This window comes from Eretmochelys imbricata, chromosome 2, assembly GCF_965152235.1.
Source record: "Eretmochelys imbricata isolate rEreImb1 chromosome 2, rEreImb1.hap1, whole genome shotgun sequence".
In the NCBI taxonomy this organism is placed as follows: domain Eukaryota; kingdom Metazoa; phylum Chordata; order Testudines; family Cheloniidae; genus Eretmochelys; species Eretmochelys imbricata.
In genome coordinates this window covers 121,983,753-122,004,598 of record NC_135573.1, presented here as the reverse complement: position 1 = coordinate 122,004,598, position 20,846 = coordinate 121,983,753, and the positions used below count along the sequence as shown (strand labels likewise).

The 20,846-nt window shown below is 41.3% G+C and overlaps 1 protein-coding gene across 1 annotated transcript in view; it reads left to right on the top strand.

The window, feature by feature from the left end:
- The window catches only part of TNFRSF11A (TNF receptor superfamily member 11a), a 34,560-nt gene extending 14,391 nt beyond the window's left edge, over positions 1–20,169 (top strand). Inside the window, exons 2-8 of the mRNA XM_077809146.1 lie at positions 1,303–1,384; positions 2,175–2,300; positions 3,252–3,395; positions 4,736–4,829; positions 7,184–7,278; positions 8,194–8,301; positions 19,113–20,169. Of these exons, the coding sequence (XP_077665272.1) occupies positions 1,303–1,384; positions 2,175–2,300; positions 3,252–3,395; positions 4,736–4,829; positions 7,184–7,278; positions 8,194–8,301; positions 19,113–19,525 (1,062 nt within the window). The 3' untranslated portion in view covers positions 19,526–20,169. The remainder of the gene's footprint in view (positions 1–1,302; positions 1,385–2,174; positions 2,301–3,251; positions 3,396–4,735; positions 4,830–7,183; positions 7,279–8,193; positions 8,302–19,112) is intronic.
- The last annotated feature ends 677 nt before the right edge of the window (positions 20,170–20,846 follow it).

Sequence of the window (20,846 nt, the reverse complement as noted above, 5' to 3'; positions counted from 1 at the left end):
GATCTTACAGTCCAATTCAGATGCAGCTCATACAGTTTAAAGACACAGAAATAATGCCCTAGAGCATGGTTCAAACTCAAAACAAGTGGGTCATATGGAAATAAGTGTCCTTTCAGCAAGAGAAGGACAAAAACTGGCACAAAAGGAAAGAAGGCAATTCCAAGCAACAAGACCCACAAGGTCAGATGGTGCAAGGTCAGAGTGGGAGAAGGATATCAAAGCACCGGAGACTAGAAAGGAGGAAAGGGAACAAAAGGAGGAAACAAAAGGAGAGACGTGAGCAGGGGAATGGAACCTGATATAAATTTCACTCTAGCTGAGCACAGGGTGCTTTTATAACATGCTATATATCGAAAGAATTACATTGCCAGCAGCAGGAATGCCAACATGCTTTCCTCAAAGAAATATTCCAGTGCTCTATAAACAATATTTCAGCAGCTACATCCAAGTACAATGAAGAATCAATCACTATAAATAAGGTTTTTGAAATGTCTTAAACATTATAAAAGCAATAATTAACAAAGGGATGGCTGCTTTACTCTCGGGTGGCAAAGGTAGGAGTGAGTTGTGCAAGTCATTCTCTGTGCTGATAAAAACAAGATACCCACACTGCTGTGTACTCTCTATATGCTTCTTACATGACACATTTTTTATGGATGCTATAATTTTTGCTTAATTTCATTGTAATTAAGGCTCCTCTGAAGCCATGTTGTGTATCTCAGTGGGAAGCTGGGAACTTCTCCTTTTCAGTGGTTTAAATCACTTGTTTCTGGCTCTCCGCCAGGTTGCCAAATGTTGGACTTTGAACCTGTCACTGATACAGTATTAAACCTTGCTAGACCTGAGTCTTGGGCTAGGTTCATTTTGGTGGAGAAAGAGGAAGTATTTCTGTTCAGTTGCTTTTTATTTGTTTGTTTGCTTTTTGTTTATTAAAATAATGCTTATTTGAAGCTGTTCATGGGGTTCAAATGTGAGCTGGGGGAGATGGGTTACTGGGTAAGAGAAGAGGTCAAAAATGCATAATAAATTGCACAATCATGTTACAATATTTATTTCTCACATGGCTGTCAAGCTCTGCATGAGTAGATATTATCAAGTTTATTACTTAATTTGTCTGCAAAGGACTTTTGATAATGAAACGTACGTTGTCTGTGCTGCGTAATATTGACTATTTTGCAATGTGAAGTGTTGTAACTAATTAGTGGAGCTTTCCTTCCACTTATCAGAAGCATGAGTAGGATTTTTCTAAAACTATTTCATGAATAACTCTCAAGGTATTGTTTTTCTCATTCTGTTTCCCAGTTATCACTACAAATCTCTCCAGCCTGTGAGAGTGAGAAACACTATGAGTATTCTGGACGGTGCTGCACAAAGTGTGAGCCAGGTAAATATATTCTAGTGCTCTTATTTTTTAAAAATGAAAATCTTCTTTATGATATTAGTATGGGGTCACTAAGTCATTTTGCCTTTTTTAGTCCATGAGTAGGCCCTCTCAGAAGCCCAGAGCGGCCTGGGCCACTTCCAGCTTTTGAGTCCCCTAGCCATAATAAAAATAAAAAATGATGACACATGAAAACAAAATACGGCACCAAAAAAAGAGTGAGACATAATTTGAATATATATATATTTTTTTAACAAATGCTTTTCTGGTCCGATAGGGATGCACATAAAAACAAGTTGTGAAACTTATCAAATGCCAAAAAATTAACAAGTGTCTAAATTTGAGGCCCCCTTTGAGCTTGAGGCCCAGGCCAAATGGCTCTCCTGGCTCCCCCTCTGATTGGCCCTGTCCATGAGTCTATTTGCACAGCTCCTAGCAAACCTTTAAGAATATGCATAATTGAAAGCATGTGCATAGTCCCCAGCCTATACCACTGACTTCAACAAAAGATGCACAAGATACCTGGTTTGTCTGAGATTTTTTCAGTGCTGGAGACACACAGTGATATGACTCTCACTGATTTCAGTGAGACTATTCGTGTGCTTAAAGTCACTCAGGTGCTTAAATGCCTTGCTAAATTGAGGCCAGAGTGAGGAACTGGGATGACAATAGGCAAAAACCTTCCTAAATTCAGTGGCATCAGTCGAGTAACACATGGGCTAAATTTGGTCTATTATCTTTAGAGAGCATCAGTGAGTGATAAGTGACTGTGTTTTTTTTCCTCTTTGTTCAGGAAAGTACGTATCTGCCAAATGCACTGCCACTTCTGAGACTGTGTGCAAGTCTTGTGGCCCAAACGAATATATGGATGTCTGGAATGAAGAAGACAAATGTTTACTACACAAAATATGTGATGAGGGTGAGTTGTTCATACTGAGGCATTTCGTAACTTTGAGTCCAAACAATTGAAGTGCGAGGATGGGTGAGTAGAACAGGGGTAGTCAATAGGCAGACTACGGCGCAAATCCCGACCACCAGACACTTTTGAACACACCCTGAAATCTTTTTATTTACTACTTATTGTCATTATCTGGGTTTTTTTTATTATTTTCTCTAGAGTCTGGACCTTGACTATACATTGATCAAGAAAATTGGACCTTGACAAAAATAATTGACTATCCCTGATCTAGAACTTATGATCAGGGGGGGGGATAGCTCAGTGGTTTGAGCATTGGCCTGCTAAACCCAGGATTGTGAGTTCAATCCTTCAGGGGGCCATTTAGGGTTTGGGGCAAAAATTGGGGATTGGTCCTGCATTGAGCAGGGGGTTGGACTAGATGACCTCCTCAGATCCCTTCCAACCCTGATATTCTATGATTTAGTTCACCAAAATAATAATTGAGAGAGGGATTTTCAAAGGACCTTAAGAGAGTTAGATGCATGCCCAACTCCCAGTAAATTTCAATCCCCCAAGGCTCTTTTGAAAATCTCAACCATAATCCTTATGCCACCACTAGTGAATCTTCAATGCAGTGCACTAGGGTATTATGGGTGAGCACATAGAGATTCTTCCTCCCGCTCCTTCCCAGCATAAGGTGTACACAATTCTTGAGTCTGTTTGTTTCCCCAGTGTAAAGGCTCAATTCAGCTCCAACTGAAGTCAATAAAAATGATGTCACTTTATGATTCTAAACAGTGAGGCTTCTCATACAAACCAGGTGTCTACCATGCTCTTCAAATATTAATGTGATGCCTAACAAGAATAATTCTGCATCTGACACACAAGCAGTATGGACATGGGGGAGTGAGGCTGGCCATCCCAAATCATGTTGAAGGAGAGATTTTTACTTTCATCTGCTTTCTCATTTAGGGAAAGGTTTAATAGAAGTGAATCCAGGAAATAGCACGTTCCAGCGACAATGTGCATGTACACTGGGATACCACTGTAACGAAGACTGTGATTACTGTCTGCGAAATACAAAATGTGCTCTAGGATTTGGCGTTCAGCATCCTGGTAAGATATGTAGAGTGGATATCTAGAGGAATGGCGTCCCAGCCTTTAAAGAGAGGGTTGATTGGGATCTCAGGCCAACGTGAGTGGGAGAGGTGTGTTGTAGGTATAATAACTGACGTACAACCGTCACGATCTGTTTATGTTTTGAAGGCTGCCTTTCATACAGTCAGAGATTCCAAGGTCAGAGGGACCATTGTGATAATTTCTTGTAACCTCCTGCATAACACAGGCCATAGAACTTCCCCAAAATAAGGAAGAAACTTGAGAATTTTTATTTTGACTAAAATCTCTTCGTTGAGGTGGACCTGGCAAGTTTTATCATGAATTCTATAATTGTCATGGGAGACTTCACTGCACTCTGAACGCTAAGGAATTTGACTCTGATTAACTTTAAAAATTGTAACTCCAATATTCACAAAAGCATCCCCACGCATATGCTCTCATTGTGATCTCAGTGTTCAGGTTAAGTTGAACTGAATGAACCATGCTAAGTTCAATTTTATAGCATTAGGCAAAGGTAAAAATTATGAACACCTTTTGAAAATTAACAGAGTAGTAGTTACGTATGTATTACAACTCAAGCAGTTTTATGGATTTACTTCAGATGTGACAAAAACAAATCACCTCTGACATCAGACTAGCTGTGAAATTTCAGGCTAAAAGGAGGTGGGTTGGTTGGTTTGTTCGTTTGCTTTTCGGGAGTGGAAATCAGAGGGGGTCAAAATCAGGTTTATACTGGACATTGGTAAGAAAGGAGACCATTCCAAGTGGCGGGAACAACGTAAAAATGGTACAGGACTGACTGCTGGAGAAGTAAGTGCTGCATCTGGACTCAACACAATGATTTCTTCTCCACAATAGCTGGTATTGTGAACACCCATCATAATTATGGAGTCCACACTGTGGCTCTGTAATAGTGGTGGTATAAGTAACTGACATAATGTAACTGCATTAACACAAGACATTCCACTGAATGCATCCAATGAAGTGAGCTGTAGTTCACAAAAGCTTATGCTCAACTAAATTGATTAGCCTCTAAGGTGCCACTAGTACTCCTTTTCTTTTAACACAAGACTGGTAGTTACAATGGAGTTAGCTCCTCACACTGTTTTTTCACCAGAGCTGTGCAAATAGCTCCTGTCATTTCTTTGTTTCTTGTTTTGACTCTATACAGACCTCATTTACCACTACTTTCTGCTCAGATTTAACTCCAGTTGCCTCCTTTAATATAATGTAAGATCTCCCTCATCATGGAAGGATTTTCAGGGGGGAAAAATCTTCTCCAAGTCTGAGGTGAAATTACAGTTGCTCAGTTATGCTGTTTGTTTCCTCTACCACAGTGCAACGAGACAAGGATACGGTGTGTGCACCATGCCGTTGGGGGTACTTTTCAGACATCTTTTCATCCACCGATGAGTGTAAATCCTGGACCAAGTAAGTGCACCTCTCCTATAACATAACTGTGAGATAACCACAAAGCTGTAAGAGGCCCTGGACAAATTGATTTTTCAGCTGAAGAACGGAACATTCAACGGACTGTCAGGGAGCTTCTCTCTTTGTAGCACACTGATCAGCAGCTTTGCCAGAGCAGATTTAAATATGGGAATTCTCACATCAGAGCTTGATCCTCACCAGGGAAAAGCAAGGGAAGTGAATTGCAACAAAACTGTTGAGCTAGAGCATTCTGGTCAGTTCGTGCCCCTCTTCTTGCCCTTGGTCACTTTTTATACATTTCTCACCTTGGTCCTGATTCAGCTCTTTCTTCCCTCTTGTTCTTGCCACTTCCTTGTGCCTGTGATGGCTTTTTTGAGAGCACTTTTTTCTGTCTGACGGGGGGTTGTTTCATGGAGGAGGAGTTTTCTGTCTCTATTTTTCTTTCGCTTGCACTCTCTCTTTCTCTTCTCTCTTGTTTCCTAATTCTGCTTTTCTCTCTCTTTGTCTCCCCTGTTCCTCATTTCTCCTCCTGTTTTCATCTGTTTTGATCTAATAAGGACATGAACACACACAAGCTATGATAAGAAATGGATGTTCGTTTCCTGTCACCTGACATGAATCTAGGTCATAAAGACCAACACTATCACACGGCAGGAGCAGTGTCCACTGACTACAGTGGCTACTGTTATACCTCCTGTGAGTTGTCTGGCCCATCCTTCCTTCTCTGCAGCCTTCTGTCTGTTCTCTGTCTTTTTTTCCCCATTCATTGCTTGTTCTCTTTTTCAGATTTAACCTCTCATAAAGATGAAGCAGTTCAGCTGCACATAGCATCACCTGCATTCCCAGTACCCTCTTCTCTGTGCCTGTGGGTTTGGTAGACATAAAGCAATTCAGTGGGTGGCCCCTTTCTGGGATATGCTACTCAATTAAGCAAAATATAATATAACAAAGAGACTTGCTTTACCATAACAGGGACCAAACTAGTGAAGATGCTATGTGTTTAAAATATAAATTAGAAATACAAATTTAAAACTATAGAGCAAATAGGGCAGCCTTTCGTAATGACCACAATACGAAGTGAAAGCAGATAGTGCCCTTTAGATGGATATGTATGTGATCATACCATTACATAACACACACTGCATACATACAAAAAAAACCCTACATTAAAAGAATTATGTTTAGACTGCGAAGTGTAGCACCCAAAAGATAGGAAATGCCAGATTTGCATTTGTCTGTGCATCCTTAATTCTGTCCCCCTTGTTCATCTAACCTGTGCACTGAGTGAGGCCTGGATCCTGTGGAAAATATAGTATGTGATCATGCAATTAAAGAGGGTATCATAATTCATATGCACAAGGGGGCTGAATTAATGCTCCACAGGCAAATGTAAATCTGGCATTTCCTACCTTTTGAGTGTTTGACTTTGCACCCTAAGTAAGGCTCTTGTAATCTAATTTTTAAATATGTAATTTCCTAATTTTTAAAAAAGAAAAATAACGAATTCAGCTATGTACAACTGTAACAATCCCCCATAGCATGTGATCAACAGCCTTTGAACCCTGAACCTTCAACACTGACTGCTACTACTTGAGTTACAGGACTAACTCTATTAGCGAGCAGCAGGAGAAGGCTATTCTCACAGAGGGGGGAATCGGCCACTGACACCAAGTACTGAGTCCGGGAGTGGTCAGGGGAAGCCTGGCCTAGCCTGACTCTCTCTCTCTCTCTCTCTCTCTCTCTTTCCCCTGCCTCAGAAGTAGGAGGCTTGTGCCCCAGGTGGTGCTCAAGAGGGGGGAAATGGGCTGCTGAGGCCATGTGCTGGGAGGAGCCTGGCCTCAGTTCTCCTACTCCCACTCCTCCTGGCCCTGGGTACTGGAAAGGGAGTTGGGATACCGGAGCCATGCACCAAGTCCAGTGTGTAGAGTCAAAAGTGGTGAGCCTACATTGGCTTTCACCCCTTCCCGTCACTATAGCTGCTCCAGCAGCTCCCACATGTTCCCAGTGCAGGATCACGTTGAGGCTGGGGCCTGACACTTTAGAATGTTCCTTTTATTTTGGCAAGCTGACACAATTTTCCTGAGGAACACAAGCCGAGGAAAAGCCATAGTGGCAGTTAACAGTTTATAAATCCACAAAACCTCAATAGAATTTTATGGGACAAAGAAAATCTTTATGTTGAGGGCTTTCTGCCTGCCAAATTTCAAAGGAAAACAATGGAGGTGGTAGAGATTATTAAAAATTAAAGGCTCCAAGAATCTCTTATAATGGAAAGTGTTAGGCAACCTAAATGTGGGTGTCATTGCCAGCTCTCTACATGATCATCCAGCATTTTTTTTTCTTTATTTTTGTAGCTGCACAGCTTTGGGAACTGCAGAAGGAGCTCCTGGGACTGATCGGTCAGATGCAGTTTGCGTGGAGACTACGATGTCTGTACAACCACAAGATGGTATATTTCATCATACATAATTATCCATCAGAAAGTATAGGGTAGGATTTTCAAAAGGGCTCAGTGCTGGCATAACTCTGTTCCCACTGAAGCTGGCTTTAAAGAAAGCAGTTGGGCCAATTCTGAGCCTTTTTTGAAAATCCGCCTCAAAATATTTTGGTATTAAAGATTATTTTATGCCATTCTGAATTGAAGCTCCTTGTGAGAAATCACAACTACAGTCTATGTTCAAGCTGTATACAGCTTTATACTTTTTATTGAAATTACGTACCAGATGAGATTGTTGTTATAATACCTGTTAACTACCATCACAGTTGCAGTTCTGACTTTTTTGCATTCTTCTCATTTTTAACTATTTTTAAAAAAAGCACCAACTTCTGTCTGTGCACTGTTGCTAGTGATGGATACAGTGTCAGTCAAAGGCAGCCCTTGATGTCTGATAATGAGGCCCATTGCCCTTTTTATCTTTAACGTGGATGTGCTGCCCCAGCGAGACTATGTGTTTCAGCATGCAGTGAGCCATCATGCTCTGAACCGAAGGCTGTCTGGCATGCTGGGGCCTGTGTAGCTCATAGAGACTACTTTCAGAGCCTTTTCAAGCAAATCAAGTATAGTTCTTGGGCTCCTGGCAGCTTACACATGAACCCTTCAACTCAGCAAAATTTGGGCATGCCTGTATTGGTCTGTCTTCAGCATTTAAATCAGTAGTTCTTTTAAAGATAGTATTGTAAAGCATGGGCTTGATCAGGCTCCTTGTTACTCAACATAATGTGTTATAAAGCTATCGGGGTTATTTTAGAAATCTAAGTTCCAATGGAAACATCTTACTGCATCCAAGTAAGAAAAGTAAGCAAGGATCGTATCATTGCTAAGTGTAAGCTGCACACTGATGTGATTTTTCTTTTCATCCTACAGAAACAAACAAGATCTTGTATGTTCTGACTGTTCCAGTCCTCTTTGTGATATTAACCAGCATTATCATACTTATTGTATGTTACAAAAATAAGGGGAAAGCACTGACAGGTACATTATGGCTAATGATTTTTAGGAATTCAACTTAATGTGAAATCTGTATTTTTATGGGTAGAGGTTTAAACTGTGTGATTTGAATTTAGTGGGACTCATCAGGTTAAAAACACATGCATTGGTTGGAAAACTATATGCTCTACAGTTTATGTATTTTAGCTGGTACAAAGCAGGACTTTGGATTCCTTTTCTCTAGTACAGAAATGTATTAGGCTTATCGCTCTGGTACCCTGTCAAATCAACTATTGTGCAGTAACTGGTTTGTCAAAATTAGATCTTAGCTAATGTACAGTCCAGTGGAGTGCTGTTTATGCATGCAAGGCATGTATTGTGTGGCCTGCATGCCTGACAGCTGTGCTTTATCCAACTGGCAGCATGTGGACCAGATCTGCCCCCAGGGCTATTCTGTTCAGACCCCAAGGAGGATTCAATTTTGTAAAACAAAATGGTGTCTTCTGCACAATGTAACCTCACACACACCATATGTGTGAGGTCACACTGAATGGAAGATGCAATTTTGGACTGCCTTACTAAAACTGTCACGGCATGCCACTAGTACAATCACATATCTGAGAATGTGATCAAGCCTATTGTTTGGACTAGGGTCAACATTTTGATACACTATTTCTGTAATAGTGGAGAAATGTGATTTTCATGTATTATCAATGGCATTAAATATTATTAACATGGGGGAAATGCTGCAGCGATTGCTGCATGGATGTTGATGCATCTGCAGAAACTCATTTTAACCTCTATGCATTAGTTGATTTGAGCAAACTGTTATTACTCCTTTTGCATTGACTTCCTCCTCATGGAAATCTTTTTCTCATCTGTCCTTTTCCCCTTTCATTTCCTCAGCCCCACCTGCCTGGGTTTTTTGTGCCATTCTTCTCCTGCATTGTTTAAATAAACTTTTAAATAGCTTTTTATAAGTTGGCTACCACTTCCACACTAAATTCCTGTCACCCTAAGGGTAACCAAACATTTTCGATTCAGCGGAGGTTATAGTGGAATCCTCTTAATCTGGATTTCCATCACTCTGCAGCCCCTTCCAGTGAGTGGCCCTTCATACCCTTTAAGAGAAATTCCAGACTGACAGATGATACCAATTAAATAGCAATACTGCTGTCTGGGCTCTGCAGAGCCCCATCAGGTTTGTGCCTCCTTCCAGTTTCTGCAGGCCAGTATCTACAGTGGAGTGTATACTAGGTGTGTGTACTTGGCCTGAATGGAACAAACTAATGGCCAAGACCAGGCAGTGGCTACCTACTTGATATATGTTCCAGTTGTTCTACAAACACGGAGAACCAGCATGATATTAAAAAGCACACACGGCCTAGCACTACAAAATCCCCATAAACTATCATTACTGTCCCCATAAAGCAGCAGTCACTGTTATAAAGCCTCACTGAGTTTAAACCTTTTCCTTCAGAGATGTTTTAATTTAGTACATTTCCCAATTAAACACATTCCGATTAAGCGGAAGAGACTATATTCAAAACTGCCATCCTATGGTGGTTTCAGGGTGTGTATGCGGGCGTGGGAGGGGGTTCCTCCTTTGGTCTCCTCATTGCTATTTGGGCCATTCATGTGACACCTCTTGAAATAGACTAACCAATTGTATGGTTGCAACTGGGTCGATCTGAGGCCAGTCATAACTCGTTGACATGTGACCAGGAATAAAGTCCCATTTGATGTGGAACATAGCTTAACCACATTCTATTTTAGGACCTTATAGACATTTGTTCCATAAGGATGTATCCAATTCAAGTTATAATGAATGCTCAGCTAGACAGCCACTTGGTCTTTTGAGCAGAGTCAATAAAAACAATCTGGACAGTTAGGTTTAATTTAATGTAGGAGATTATGGATAACTATATTATTTGATCTGTGATTGATTTAAGAAAGCCTGCTAAACACTATAGCTATTATTTTGTTTCCCCTACAGCAGATCTACAACACTGGGCTAATGAAGTATGCAGCCAAATAAAAGGGACGAAGGTAAACTCTAATGTTCTAAAGTTTTCACTGTGGTTATGCTTTGTTAATTCCTTTCCTGACCCTCATGGCAGCCTCGACACTTAGTACAGACAAATGAGTCCACAGATTTCTCTCCCACCGTTCAGTAACTATTGTACCACCCAAGCAAAGACACTAATAGGTGATCAGGTAGTTGCAACAAAGGACAGAGAACTGATAGCATTCTGGCTTTAATTCCTGTAGACAATGAGCCAAGTTTTGCTCTAAGTTACACGGGTGTAACTCCTATGAGAGTGACACTCAAGGTAAACTGACAGCAGAATTGGGTCCATTGAATCTGTGAATTCAAATGGCATACCGTTTGAATTCTTTCCCCCCACTCTACATAGCTAGAAGATAAGGACCTCTCTTTGCATTCTTCATAAATAGCTATTCTTTTCCATTTCTGAACGCTAGGGACTATTTGCCTTCTATTCCTTTTTATTTTAAGCCTTTGGTGTCTTTTCTAAGAAGTGCTCAGTTAATTGTTTGTTGTTCTAATGTACTAGGGCTTTTTAATCATTGGGTAATCCCAGAAAAATTCCTGTAAATGCCATTTTTACACTCCTTGTAGAAAGTAGTCAAATGAAAAAATGGAGGGAATTTGTGGGAAAGGTCACTGAACATATAAGGCCTGAGTCTTCTCTGACTTCAGTCTAAATCAGGAGTGACTCCATTCATGTCAGAGGACTTGAAGGTGTGTAAAACTGGTGTAAGTAAGAGAAGAATCAGCCCTTCCTTTATAAAAATGAAGGAGAGTATTTAAGGTCAAATCCTCTGCTGAGGAAAATGGTCACTGCTACATTGACTTCAGTGGAGTTTCACACAAAGAAGAGAATTTGGCCCTTAGAATTTAGAGGATTTCAAATCTAGTATAGGTTAGATCTGGGCATCAAACTTTAAAGAACAGCCCATTGTTGAGAGGAAAACCTCTTGTGCTTTAAAGTGTAGCATTGCTCTGAAAAGTGACTGTAAAAATGGCATCATGGATTTCCGTGTTTATTGTCTCAACAATTTCCAGGTCACACGTGCTCAGTTCACAAGTAAATGTTTTTTGAACTCTCTGCCTTGCAAGCTCACCCTGAGTCCTGTAAGCCAACCTGGATTCTTCCTTCTTCGTGCATCACCACCATTAATAAAGCTTCTGCCCTCAATGTTGTCTGTGCAAACCTCATTGCCTTCAATGGGCTCGCTCAGGTGTGACTGATTGGACCTTAGTAACAATTCTGTCAATGAGACAGACGGAAGAATAGAATCTAACTCACTCTTTCTTAGCTGTTTTGGCTCTTTAGAGCCAACAGGAGCAATAACCAGTTAAAAATTTATTTTTGTTACTCACGGGAGCAAATTTGACTCTGAATACACACAAGGAGCAGACCTGTCCAGTAAGATCCTTGTCACATATCCAAGCAGAACTACATTTTATGGGTCAAAAATGTAGGGGGTGCTGCTCTAAGTCAGCAACTACAATGCAAGAATATTAAATTCTCTAACTATCATTTCTGCTCTTCTAAGAAAAATAATATTCTGATGACCTGCTTATTAAACATTTTTTTCTTTTGGATTTTGTTTAGGAATCCCCCAGAGAGCCATTTGTTAATACAAACATGGTGAACACTGCGAGTCCTCAGCCTTCTGAAGGAATATGTTTGCTAGCCCTTGATTACTATGTTTTTTCTGAAGACATGGGTTGCCCAAATGGGCACACTCTCTATGGAAAAAGCAGCCCAGATACAATCCACTATGAATTGGGAGAGAATATCCCAACATTGTCTTTAGCAACAGAGTCTGAGGATGACCACTTCAGGCAGATTCCCATGGAAGACGAATATGTAGATAGAGCTCCCCATGCCCATGGTTATTTACATTTATTGAGTCGGCCTGACAGTAAATCCGTGTCACCATTTTCAGAGCCACTGGAGGTGGGGGAGAATGATAGCTTAAGTCAGTGCTTCACAGGTACTGAGAGCATGGTGGATTTAGCAGGCTCCTATAGCTCTGATCCTTCATGCGGAATGGACTGCATCCATGCCTCCTCAGACAAATACCTACAGAAATCTTGCCATTGCACCTGTAGTCATATGAAGGAGACGGAGAGAAAGAACACAGATCACTTCCCAGTGAACCCTGAGTTAGTGAACAACTGTGTGGGCTGTGGGGTTTCATCTAGGGAATCTCCTAGGAAGTGGAGCGAACCCCTTTGTGCAGCGGTTGACTATACCACAGCCTCACCGGAAAATGGACTTTATCCACAGTGCACCTGTGGCTTGGACTTTCCTTCTGCGGGTCAGAGTACTTTAGCAAGCGATCCTGGCACTGAAGATACTCCCTCTGAAGGTACTGACACAAAGTACCAGAACACAAGCAGAAGCACTTCTGGGGCAAATTGTAGCAATTCAGACCTCCCACAAGCATCAGGTAAGCAATCCCTCCAGCAGGCTCGCTCTACATACTATCATATAGGATTATCCTTCGTACTTTCCCAGTATTCTTTTACTTTGAATCTCAGTGGAGGGCATGGTTTGGAGGAAGGAGAGATTAATAAAATGAAGCTTTTTTTTTTCTTTTATTTGCCTTGCAGCTACTTTCAATGACCAGGATAAAAAAGCCAGGACATTTGTTTTCCGCTGGACTCTGGAAATAGTCTAGACCCAATGAGGTTTCATGCTGGTGCCAGTGGTTATTCTCTACCCAGCAAGAAAACCTCCATCCTCTGGCTCCCACTACAGAGCCCAGACAGTTTATGCTGTTGTCTAAATATTTTGATGGTGGAATAAAGTGAATTCATTGCACTTATGTCTCCCATCATGAAGTTCTCAGTTAAACACCAATCAGAAGCATTAAGTTTTCAGTTAAACCCCATTATAACTGACAAATAAAGACAGGCCCAATTTTCGGTTTCTTTAACTCTTTCTCTTTATTATTTTTAACATGTCAAAATGAACTTTAAAATAATTTGATGCACACTGTTGTTCTGCTCACACATTCACTTCTGTCTTCTTAATAATTCTGGAACCCAGTTATTTAGTATATTCTTAAATATCCAAATGACAAACAAGAAAAAAAAAAAGGAATAGAATGACTTAGGGGCTAACACCTGTCCCCCAGTAGTGACCCTTTCTGAACAGATCCCTTAAGAACCACTACACACTCCTGCTTCAAACTTCTCTTCAGTACCCACATCTAGGATGAACAGATTAGTAAGTACTGTATAAAAAATTGGGATGGGGGTGGAAGGGGTGATAGGCACTTATATAAGACAAAGTCCCTATAAAATCATGACATCTGGTCACCCTACCCACATCTGCTACGATGATACAAGAAATCATCTATTTATGTGGCTCTGAGGGGCAGATGTTGTTCAGTTGATCCATTTACATTATTTTTGGTGGGGAAGTGTGTACAGAAGCTATATATGTATATTTCTGTCTTCCCACCTTTAATGTGTCACTAGTAGTTTTGGACTGTAATCTCTTTCGGGCAGCAACCCTGTCTTTATATCTGCTTTTGTGATGCCTAGCAGAATGGGACCTTGGTCTTGATGGTCTGGGTACTATGGTTATACAAATATTAATAATAGGCAATCACCCTTCTATAAATGCATATTATACCTTAGAGTAGTGTCCTGGAGGCATTCATGTCAACCTGCCAAGGCCCAAATGTGGGCTCTAATGTGTCAGAGCCCAAAAATATGTTATCCACATGGGAGACTTAAAATACTGCAGGATTCATTCCTCTGGTATAAATGACTCATTCTGTTACACATGATTTGCTTGGAAAGTAGGTACCTTTGGGGCTAAAATGAGGGACATCTGAGGTATGCCTAGAGGTAAAGTCCTTTTTGACACTAGCAAAGTGTTAGTCCTCTCTTTAAATCCAACAGTAGAATGAAGAGAGCAATATTCGGGAGCAGAAGGGAAGGGGAGATTAGGGATTGGGGAGCAGGGGGAAAGCGGAGTTTGGACTGACACCTGACTGAAAGTATGTCTAATCTGGTCTGCTGTTTAATTCTCTCGATGTAGTTTTAATTGCATCAGCACCACTGGGTGACTTCCCATACTATAGTGCTAGCTGGTGAAACCTGAGTGTGCATACTGTGTTATTTATTTACCAGAAGCGACATATGACTGCTGTTCAATTCTAAAATAGTAATCTTTAATTAATCAGACTCAAAATGCACAGTTCATGTGTTCTTTTTCTGCTTATGGAATGGCAGTGTTCCGAGGGGAATATCGATGTGTGCATGTGAACTGGAATACGGCTTAGTAAATGGTTCCATTCTGAGTCATGCTTCAGAACTAGCTGTGGGTGTATAAGAAGCATTCATGAAATCCTCTGTGAAGTGCTAGGACAGAAAAAGACGTACAACACGCATTTTGTAACTGTGTCTCAATATAAATTGACATAGTGGAACCACATAGGTTAGTGAACAGGGGCAGCACCACCTCTTCCTGGTGTGGGGGCTGAGGTGGGGTAGACAGAAAATTGCAGGGCTGCCCTATACATCTTGTGGGCGCACACACTTATTTGTTTAACAATACACACTTAAACGTGTATATTATCTATGTTCTCCTCAAAAGGAGAAGAAAAATATATACAGACAGATCAGTTTTAAACTACATCTCTGGCAGCTCACTGGTGCAACATTTATTCACAGAAAATCAATAGGAAAAAAAAGGAAGCCAATAAATAAATAAGCTAATACTAATAATATTAACAATAAACACGCAAACTTCTGGGGGAAATTACTGGTTAAATAATACTGATGGCTAATTTCTTTAAATCAGAGACTATACTGTATTATATTTTTAAGTTAGCCATTTGCACACACAAAAAAACCAAAGCAACAACGTGCACACACTACTATTTGAAACAAGATAAATAACAACCAACCAGAACTAAGTACACCTCTTTTCCTTAGCTGATCGAGCCCATATTTCCATTCCAGCCAAATCAAAACCCAATCAAATACGTACAACCAGAAAATTAGAAACATTTTAAAGATTTTTTTTCGGAGGGGGGTTCACTCTTGCTCTAATTGTTGTGCACCCGCATGAGTCACAGTCTTTGTAAAAGTAGCAAAAGCAATTCGGTTCTTAACTAAACAAACTGCCAATTAATGCAAAACTAGCACAAAATAAATAAAGCACTACCAATAAAGCACAAAAACAGCATGTGACAGGCAGCAAAAATCAAGATGTAATTTCTTAAACATACATTGTGGGGCAAGTGTTTCTCAAGGTTTCCAAGAAACCAGTGAAAAACTGACATTATGAAACAAAAAAACGCACGTACGAAGACTGAGCTACTACTTACCGCAGAGAAGACATTTCACTTGAGGACCATCCATCCATTGTTGTGATTTTCAGCAAAGGAATCGGTAGCATCGTCAGGGCTGGCCTTAGGGGTGGGTGACTGCCCAGGGCGCCATAGTCGAGGGGGCGCCTTGGTCAGGGGAGCTCCATGGTCAACATCCCCCCACGCATATAGTCAGTCCAAGGCTCCTTTAGCCTCCAAGAACTGGGCCCAGACCTGGGAGGGGCACAGCTGGGGGCTCTCCAGCTGGAGGGTTTTACATTTGTGTTGGGCTGCAGCTGCTAGTCCTGTATAGGCTTGTGGGGGACAGGACTTCCTCTTCCCCTGCAAGAGCCACTCCTGAGGACGGGTCAGATCTACTTCTGGGAACCTCCCCTGGCTGCAGGAAACTTTGCAACCCCACACTTCCTGCTGCCATTGTGCCCCAGTCATGGGGGGAGGGGTCACTGTATGGGGAGCTGCCCCCTCCCCCCTATTTGCCTGGTGCCATTTTCCCTCAGGCCAGCCCTGAACATCATCAGCATTCAGAGCTGGGTGGCTGGCAGCAGCAGCAGCTGCTGGCTGGGTGCCCAGCTCTGAAGGCAGTGCTGCCACCAGCAACAGCGCAGAACTGCAGAAGTAAAGGTGGCATGACATGGCATTGCCATCCTTACTTCTGCGCTACTGCTGGCAGCGGTGTTCCCTTCAGAGCTGGGCTGATGATGAGCCGCCACAGCTCTCTGGCTGCCCAGCTCTGAAGGCAGTGTTGCCACCAATAGCAGCGGAGAAGCAAGTGTGGTAATACCACACCATGCCACCCTTGCTTATCATAACATTTGACCATTGCGCTGGGAGGAGTAGCTATGGGTAGGGGGCTAAGGCAGATTTTGGAGTGGACATAGCTCCAACAACCGCCCCTCTTGCCCCCAGCACTGCCCCTGTTTGAGAGTTTGTGGCATGTCCGCTTTGTGAAAGAGAACTGGCTTCAAAATGGGGGGAAATTGCCACAAAAATTCCAAGGAAATATGTGTCTCTTTTACTAATCAATATTCAAAATTTAAATGAAAAATGTTGAACTGCCCTATCATGAAAGACTTTGGGCATGTAAATATAAATCTGCAAACCAAAGTGTTCAGTTACATGGGTCTGAGCCTTCAGGTGCCAATTCATAATGCTCCAAATTTCAGAGGAATTGAACCTGTAGTGTTTGTTCATGCCCATCTCTAGTATTGACTATAAATAGACCTTTTAGAAGCCCTTTATGAACCTAGGACACGGAATTTGAGGGGACCGCCTGGGTCATCAAGTCCAGTCCCCTGCTATCACAGGCAAGCCCCCTCTGGAGGATTAAGGGCTGAATGCTACAAAGGAGTTCGGCTCCTAACTTTCTATTTAGGCTCCTAACTTCTGTTGATTTCAATAAAAGTTAGGAGCCTAACTTCTTCAGAGCATTCACCCCTGAGTGACTCAAGAATTAGGAATGGGATTCAGAGTCTTTTACTTCTAAGTTCAAATCCCGTCCAAGTCAGTAGCAACCAACAGTCATTACCACGTGAAAGCTGCTTGGTGGCTTGTGCAAACTGAGCTTGTGGCCACCTTCCAGTTCCAGTAACAAAAAAATTGTAATTGTAACAAAAAAACCAAACCCTATAATCCTGATTGGTTTCTCTACCAAGACTGCCAGTTGCTGCCAAAGGACTGAATGCTTGTGGAGAGTGTCCCTCTAGATCCAAGTTTTATGTACATTTGGTAGAGCAAAGTGGACAGCTTTCATTACCACTCTCTGGAGAAAGAGGATTTCAGTATTCACCTCTTCTATCAACCTGGCATCTTTAACAAGCAGTTAAGAATCCCATATCGCATTCAGCTAAGCATTAACTGACTTCTATTTAACTTTCATGTAATTTAGCTAAAATTGCTGTTCTACCAATAAACACTGGTGAATGTTCATGAAGTGCTTTGGATGTAGGAAGCACTACGGAAATGCTAAGGGTTATTAGTCTAACCACAAATCCAGCACTTGTGACATCAGCATCATGTTGATGGCAGGGAATTGTGACCCTGGATTGGGCCTTCACCAAAGAAACAGCTCAGGCAGGAAATAAGGCAATGCTTAAAGGAGAGAACTTTTAGTCACATGATAATCAACGATAATTGGAAAGAAATAAAGAAGTAGTGTAGTGGTTTTTAGTTAAAGTAAATAATATTGCTAAAGTGAGCCTTTTAAAAAAAGAAGTCCAAGTGCCGCCAAACTGTGTGATAGATGTACTCCTGTGAGAATTCATCATCATTTACTGGAATTCAGTCATGGCATACAAACATGACTGTTTACTGAGAACACCAGGTTGCTCTGGGCTAGGCCATGGCTAATAAAGAGTGATTGTATGTGCTTTCCTCTTTAACATTAATGAATAACTGCAGTGACAGGGTTATAAAAATTGCTGATTTTAAAGTATTAAAAAATGCCAATAAAACATCATGAATTTCTAAAAATCTCTAGAAGCTGTCCATAAAAACTGATTAAGTAATCTGTAGTAGGAAGAATACATCTTAGAGAGACAGAGCACTAATAATACTCAGCTAAAACTGTTTTTATTGTTTTGTTTGTTTGAACTGAGGGAAAGTTAACTCTTCCCAGCATTTCCCATAACTCTTGTATGAATTTTGAAATTTCAGAGCTTCATCCTGCTCTTATTGAAGTTAATGGCAAAATTATTAATTATCTTCAATGACAGCAAGATCGAGCTCATAATGTAAACTCACCTATGGCTGCCATGCACACCTCATGGCCAAACCTTTTAAAAGAGGTTTCTATTATCATTCTAGTAGGATTTTGTGATACAGGCCCTGATCCTGCAATGTGCTCAACATGGGTGGATCCCTGTGCCCATGCAGAGCCCCATTAAAGTCACTGACCATATTGCAGGATCTGGGTCACAGAGTATAATCTCATGTGCTCCTAGGATTGCCCCATCCATACACTCTACACTATTGGACTCTAGAAAGTCTGTTATCCATGGCTCGGTAATAACCTTTTTAAGTCTTTCAAATTTTATTTAGTTAAACTTACTGCATTGTCTGCATAATAGTTTCAAACATTTGAAAATCACTATGGTGACTGGTAATCTATGAATATCTAAGACATAGATATATATTCAGAGAGACAGACAATGAGCATTTTACACACACATTATGTGTGGAGCATTTGGGTTTGTGTACTTGAGAGCAAATTCAGGATCCTGAAGGGTTTGCTGCAGGTAGCTGGAGGGGGAGAGTATATAGCAAAAGGTCTCTCTCTTGCCTCCAGGTGATGAGTTTTAAAGGGAGAAATTTTCCTATTATCCCAGCCAGACACACTTGGATGACAGGTTTGGTGCTGGGAGGGAAAATAACAGGAATCAAATTCACTCAGCTAAATATTCATCTCATGATACAAAATTCTGACAGAAAATATTAATCACGCATATATGCTTTTCCCCCCTCCCTTTCCCTAGGAAATGTGACTGGAAACAGTAACTCTACATTTATATCAAGTGGACAAGTAATGAATTTTAAGGGCGATATAATTGTTGTCTATGTTAGTCAAAACTCCCAAGAGGGGACAACAGCTACTGGAACAGCTGATGAGAATGTGGGGAGTCCAGTGCAAGAGGAAAACCTGAACCGCTGCGAGACTTTTGCAGGCAACACCCAACATTACAAAGAAAAATATGCTGATGCTAATCCAGCCTGCCCTGCAGAGAACGAAGGACTAAATAGCACAGGGGAATATGAGAGAAGGCCAGGGCCTGTGGTTCAAGAAGAGAACCAAGACAGTCAGGACAGGAAGTGGTGTCACAGTGGGGCCTTTCAACCTGTGCAAGAGGAGGGAAAGCCAGGACAATTTTCAGAGAAAGCATTGCACTGATGGGAATCAACAGCTGTTTGCTCACTCTTAGTATTTGACTGAAACACCATTAATACTGAGGGACTGTATATCAGCCAGTGAATGGCATTAATTGTCTACAGGGTTGTGTTAGCTGCTCAGAGGCCAGGTTGCCATGACTGGTTCATTGGATCTGAGACCTTTATTATTCCTGGTGTCTCTTGGGGACTTCATCAAATGGAACCGACAATTCCTCGACAAATGCCTGTGATGCTATCACCGTGGAAATTATTAGTGGAGACATACACAAGTGTAAAGCTGCTATCATTGCAGAAATATCTGATGGGAAGGAAATCTACTTCCCTACAATTGTACAGATTGTTCAAGACTCGCTGTCCATCCCCTTATCCTTGGGACACAAAGTGGAAGACTTTAATTAATTTAGATTGTAAACTCTTTGGGACAGGGTCTGTGTGTGTAGACAACACTTAGCCTATTGTGAATGCTATTAGAGTACAAATACTAATTATGATTAATATTTCAGAAGGTAGACCATAAGTATTGACCAATATTTTTCCCTAATGACATCCAGGCAAGAATTTGGGGAAAGATTAAGCCAAGCCTTTGTGCATGGCCTTTCTCTTTCTCTATTCCCTTGCATTTGCCATGAGAACCTTCCATCTAGATTTAATTCTGCCTTATCACCTGGAGTGTCACTGTGTAATGATCCTATTGGCCTCATGTGAAGATGAACTATGCACTTCCATGATCCACATGATCACAGATCTCTTGATTAGAGTGAGAACCACCTATCCACCAGGAGGAGCATCTTTTACTTGAAGACTTCTTGTTAGGAAGGATCTTCTTCTGAAAAGCTCTAAAGCCACCAGCCTGCTGTGTAGCTGCTCCAGTTTGCAATAACATTTCTGTAGGTGAAGAGCACCTAAAATCCTGTAAGCAGGCAGTTTATTGAATGTCACATCATCATTAGATGCCCATTCATAGATGAAAAGAAAGGGGGGTAGCCACCTTGCACATTGCTTGCACGACGGTGGAGATCACACATTTTTCAGCCCTCTTTTAAAAAAATAATTAAAAGAAAACCTATGTGAGAAAATTCTAGTTTAGAGATCTGGGTTGGCTGAATTCTGCAGAGAAGGAGAATTCCTCCACTCAGTCCTTGGCAAATTAGCTGCTTTGAGGCTTGAAACACACACATCCCTTCTTGAACCACTGTCTTTTCCCTTCTCTCTGTTACCACTCTTTCCATTGTTTGCGTGTGCCGCAATGGAAGGGAGAGGGCTAGAAAGAGGGGGGTGAAATCATGGCTCTAATGACGTAAATGGGAGCTTTACCATTGATT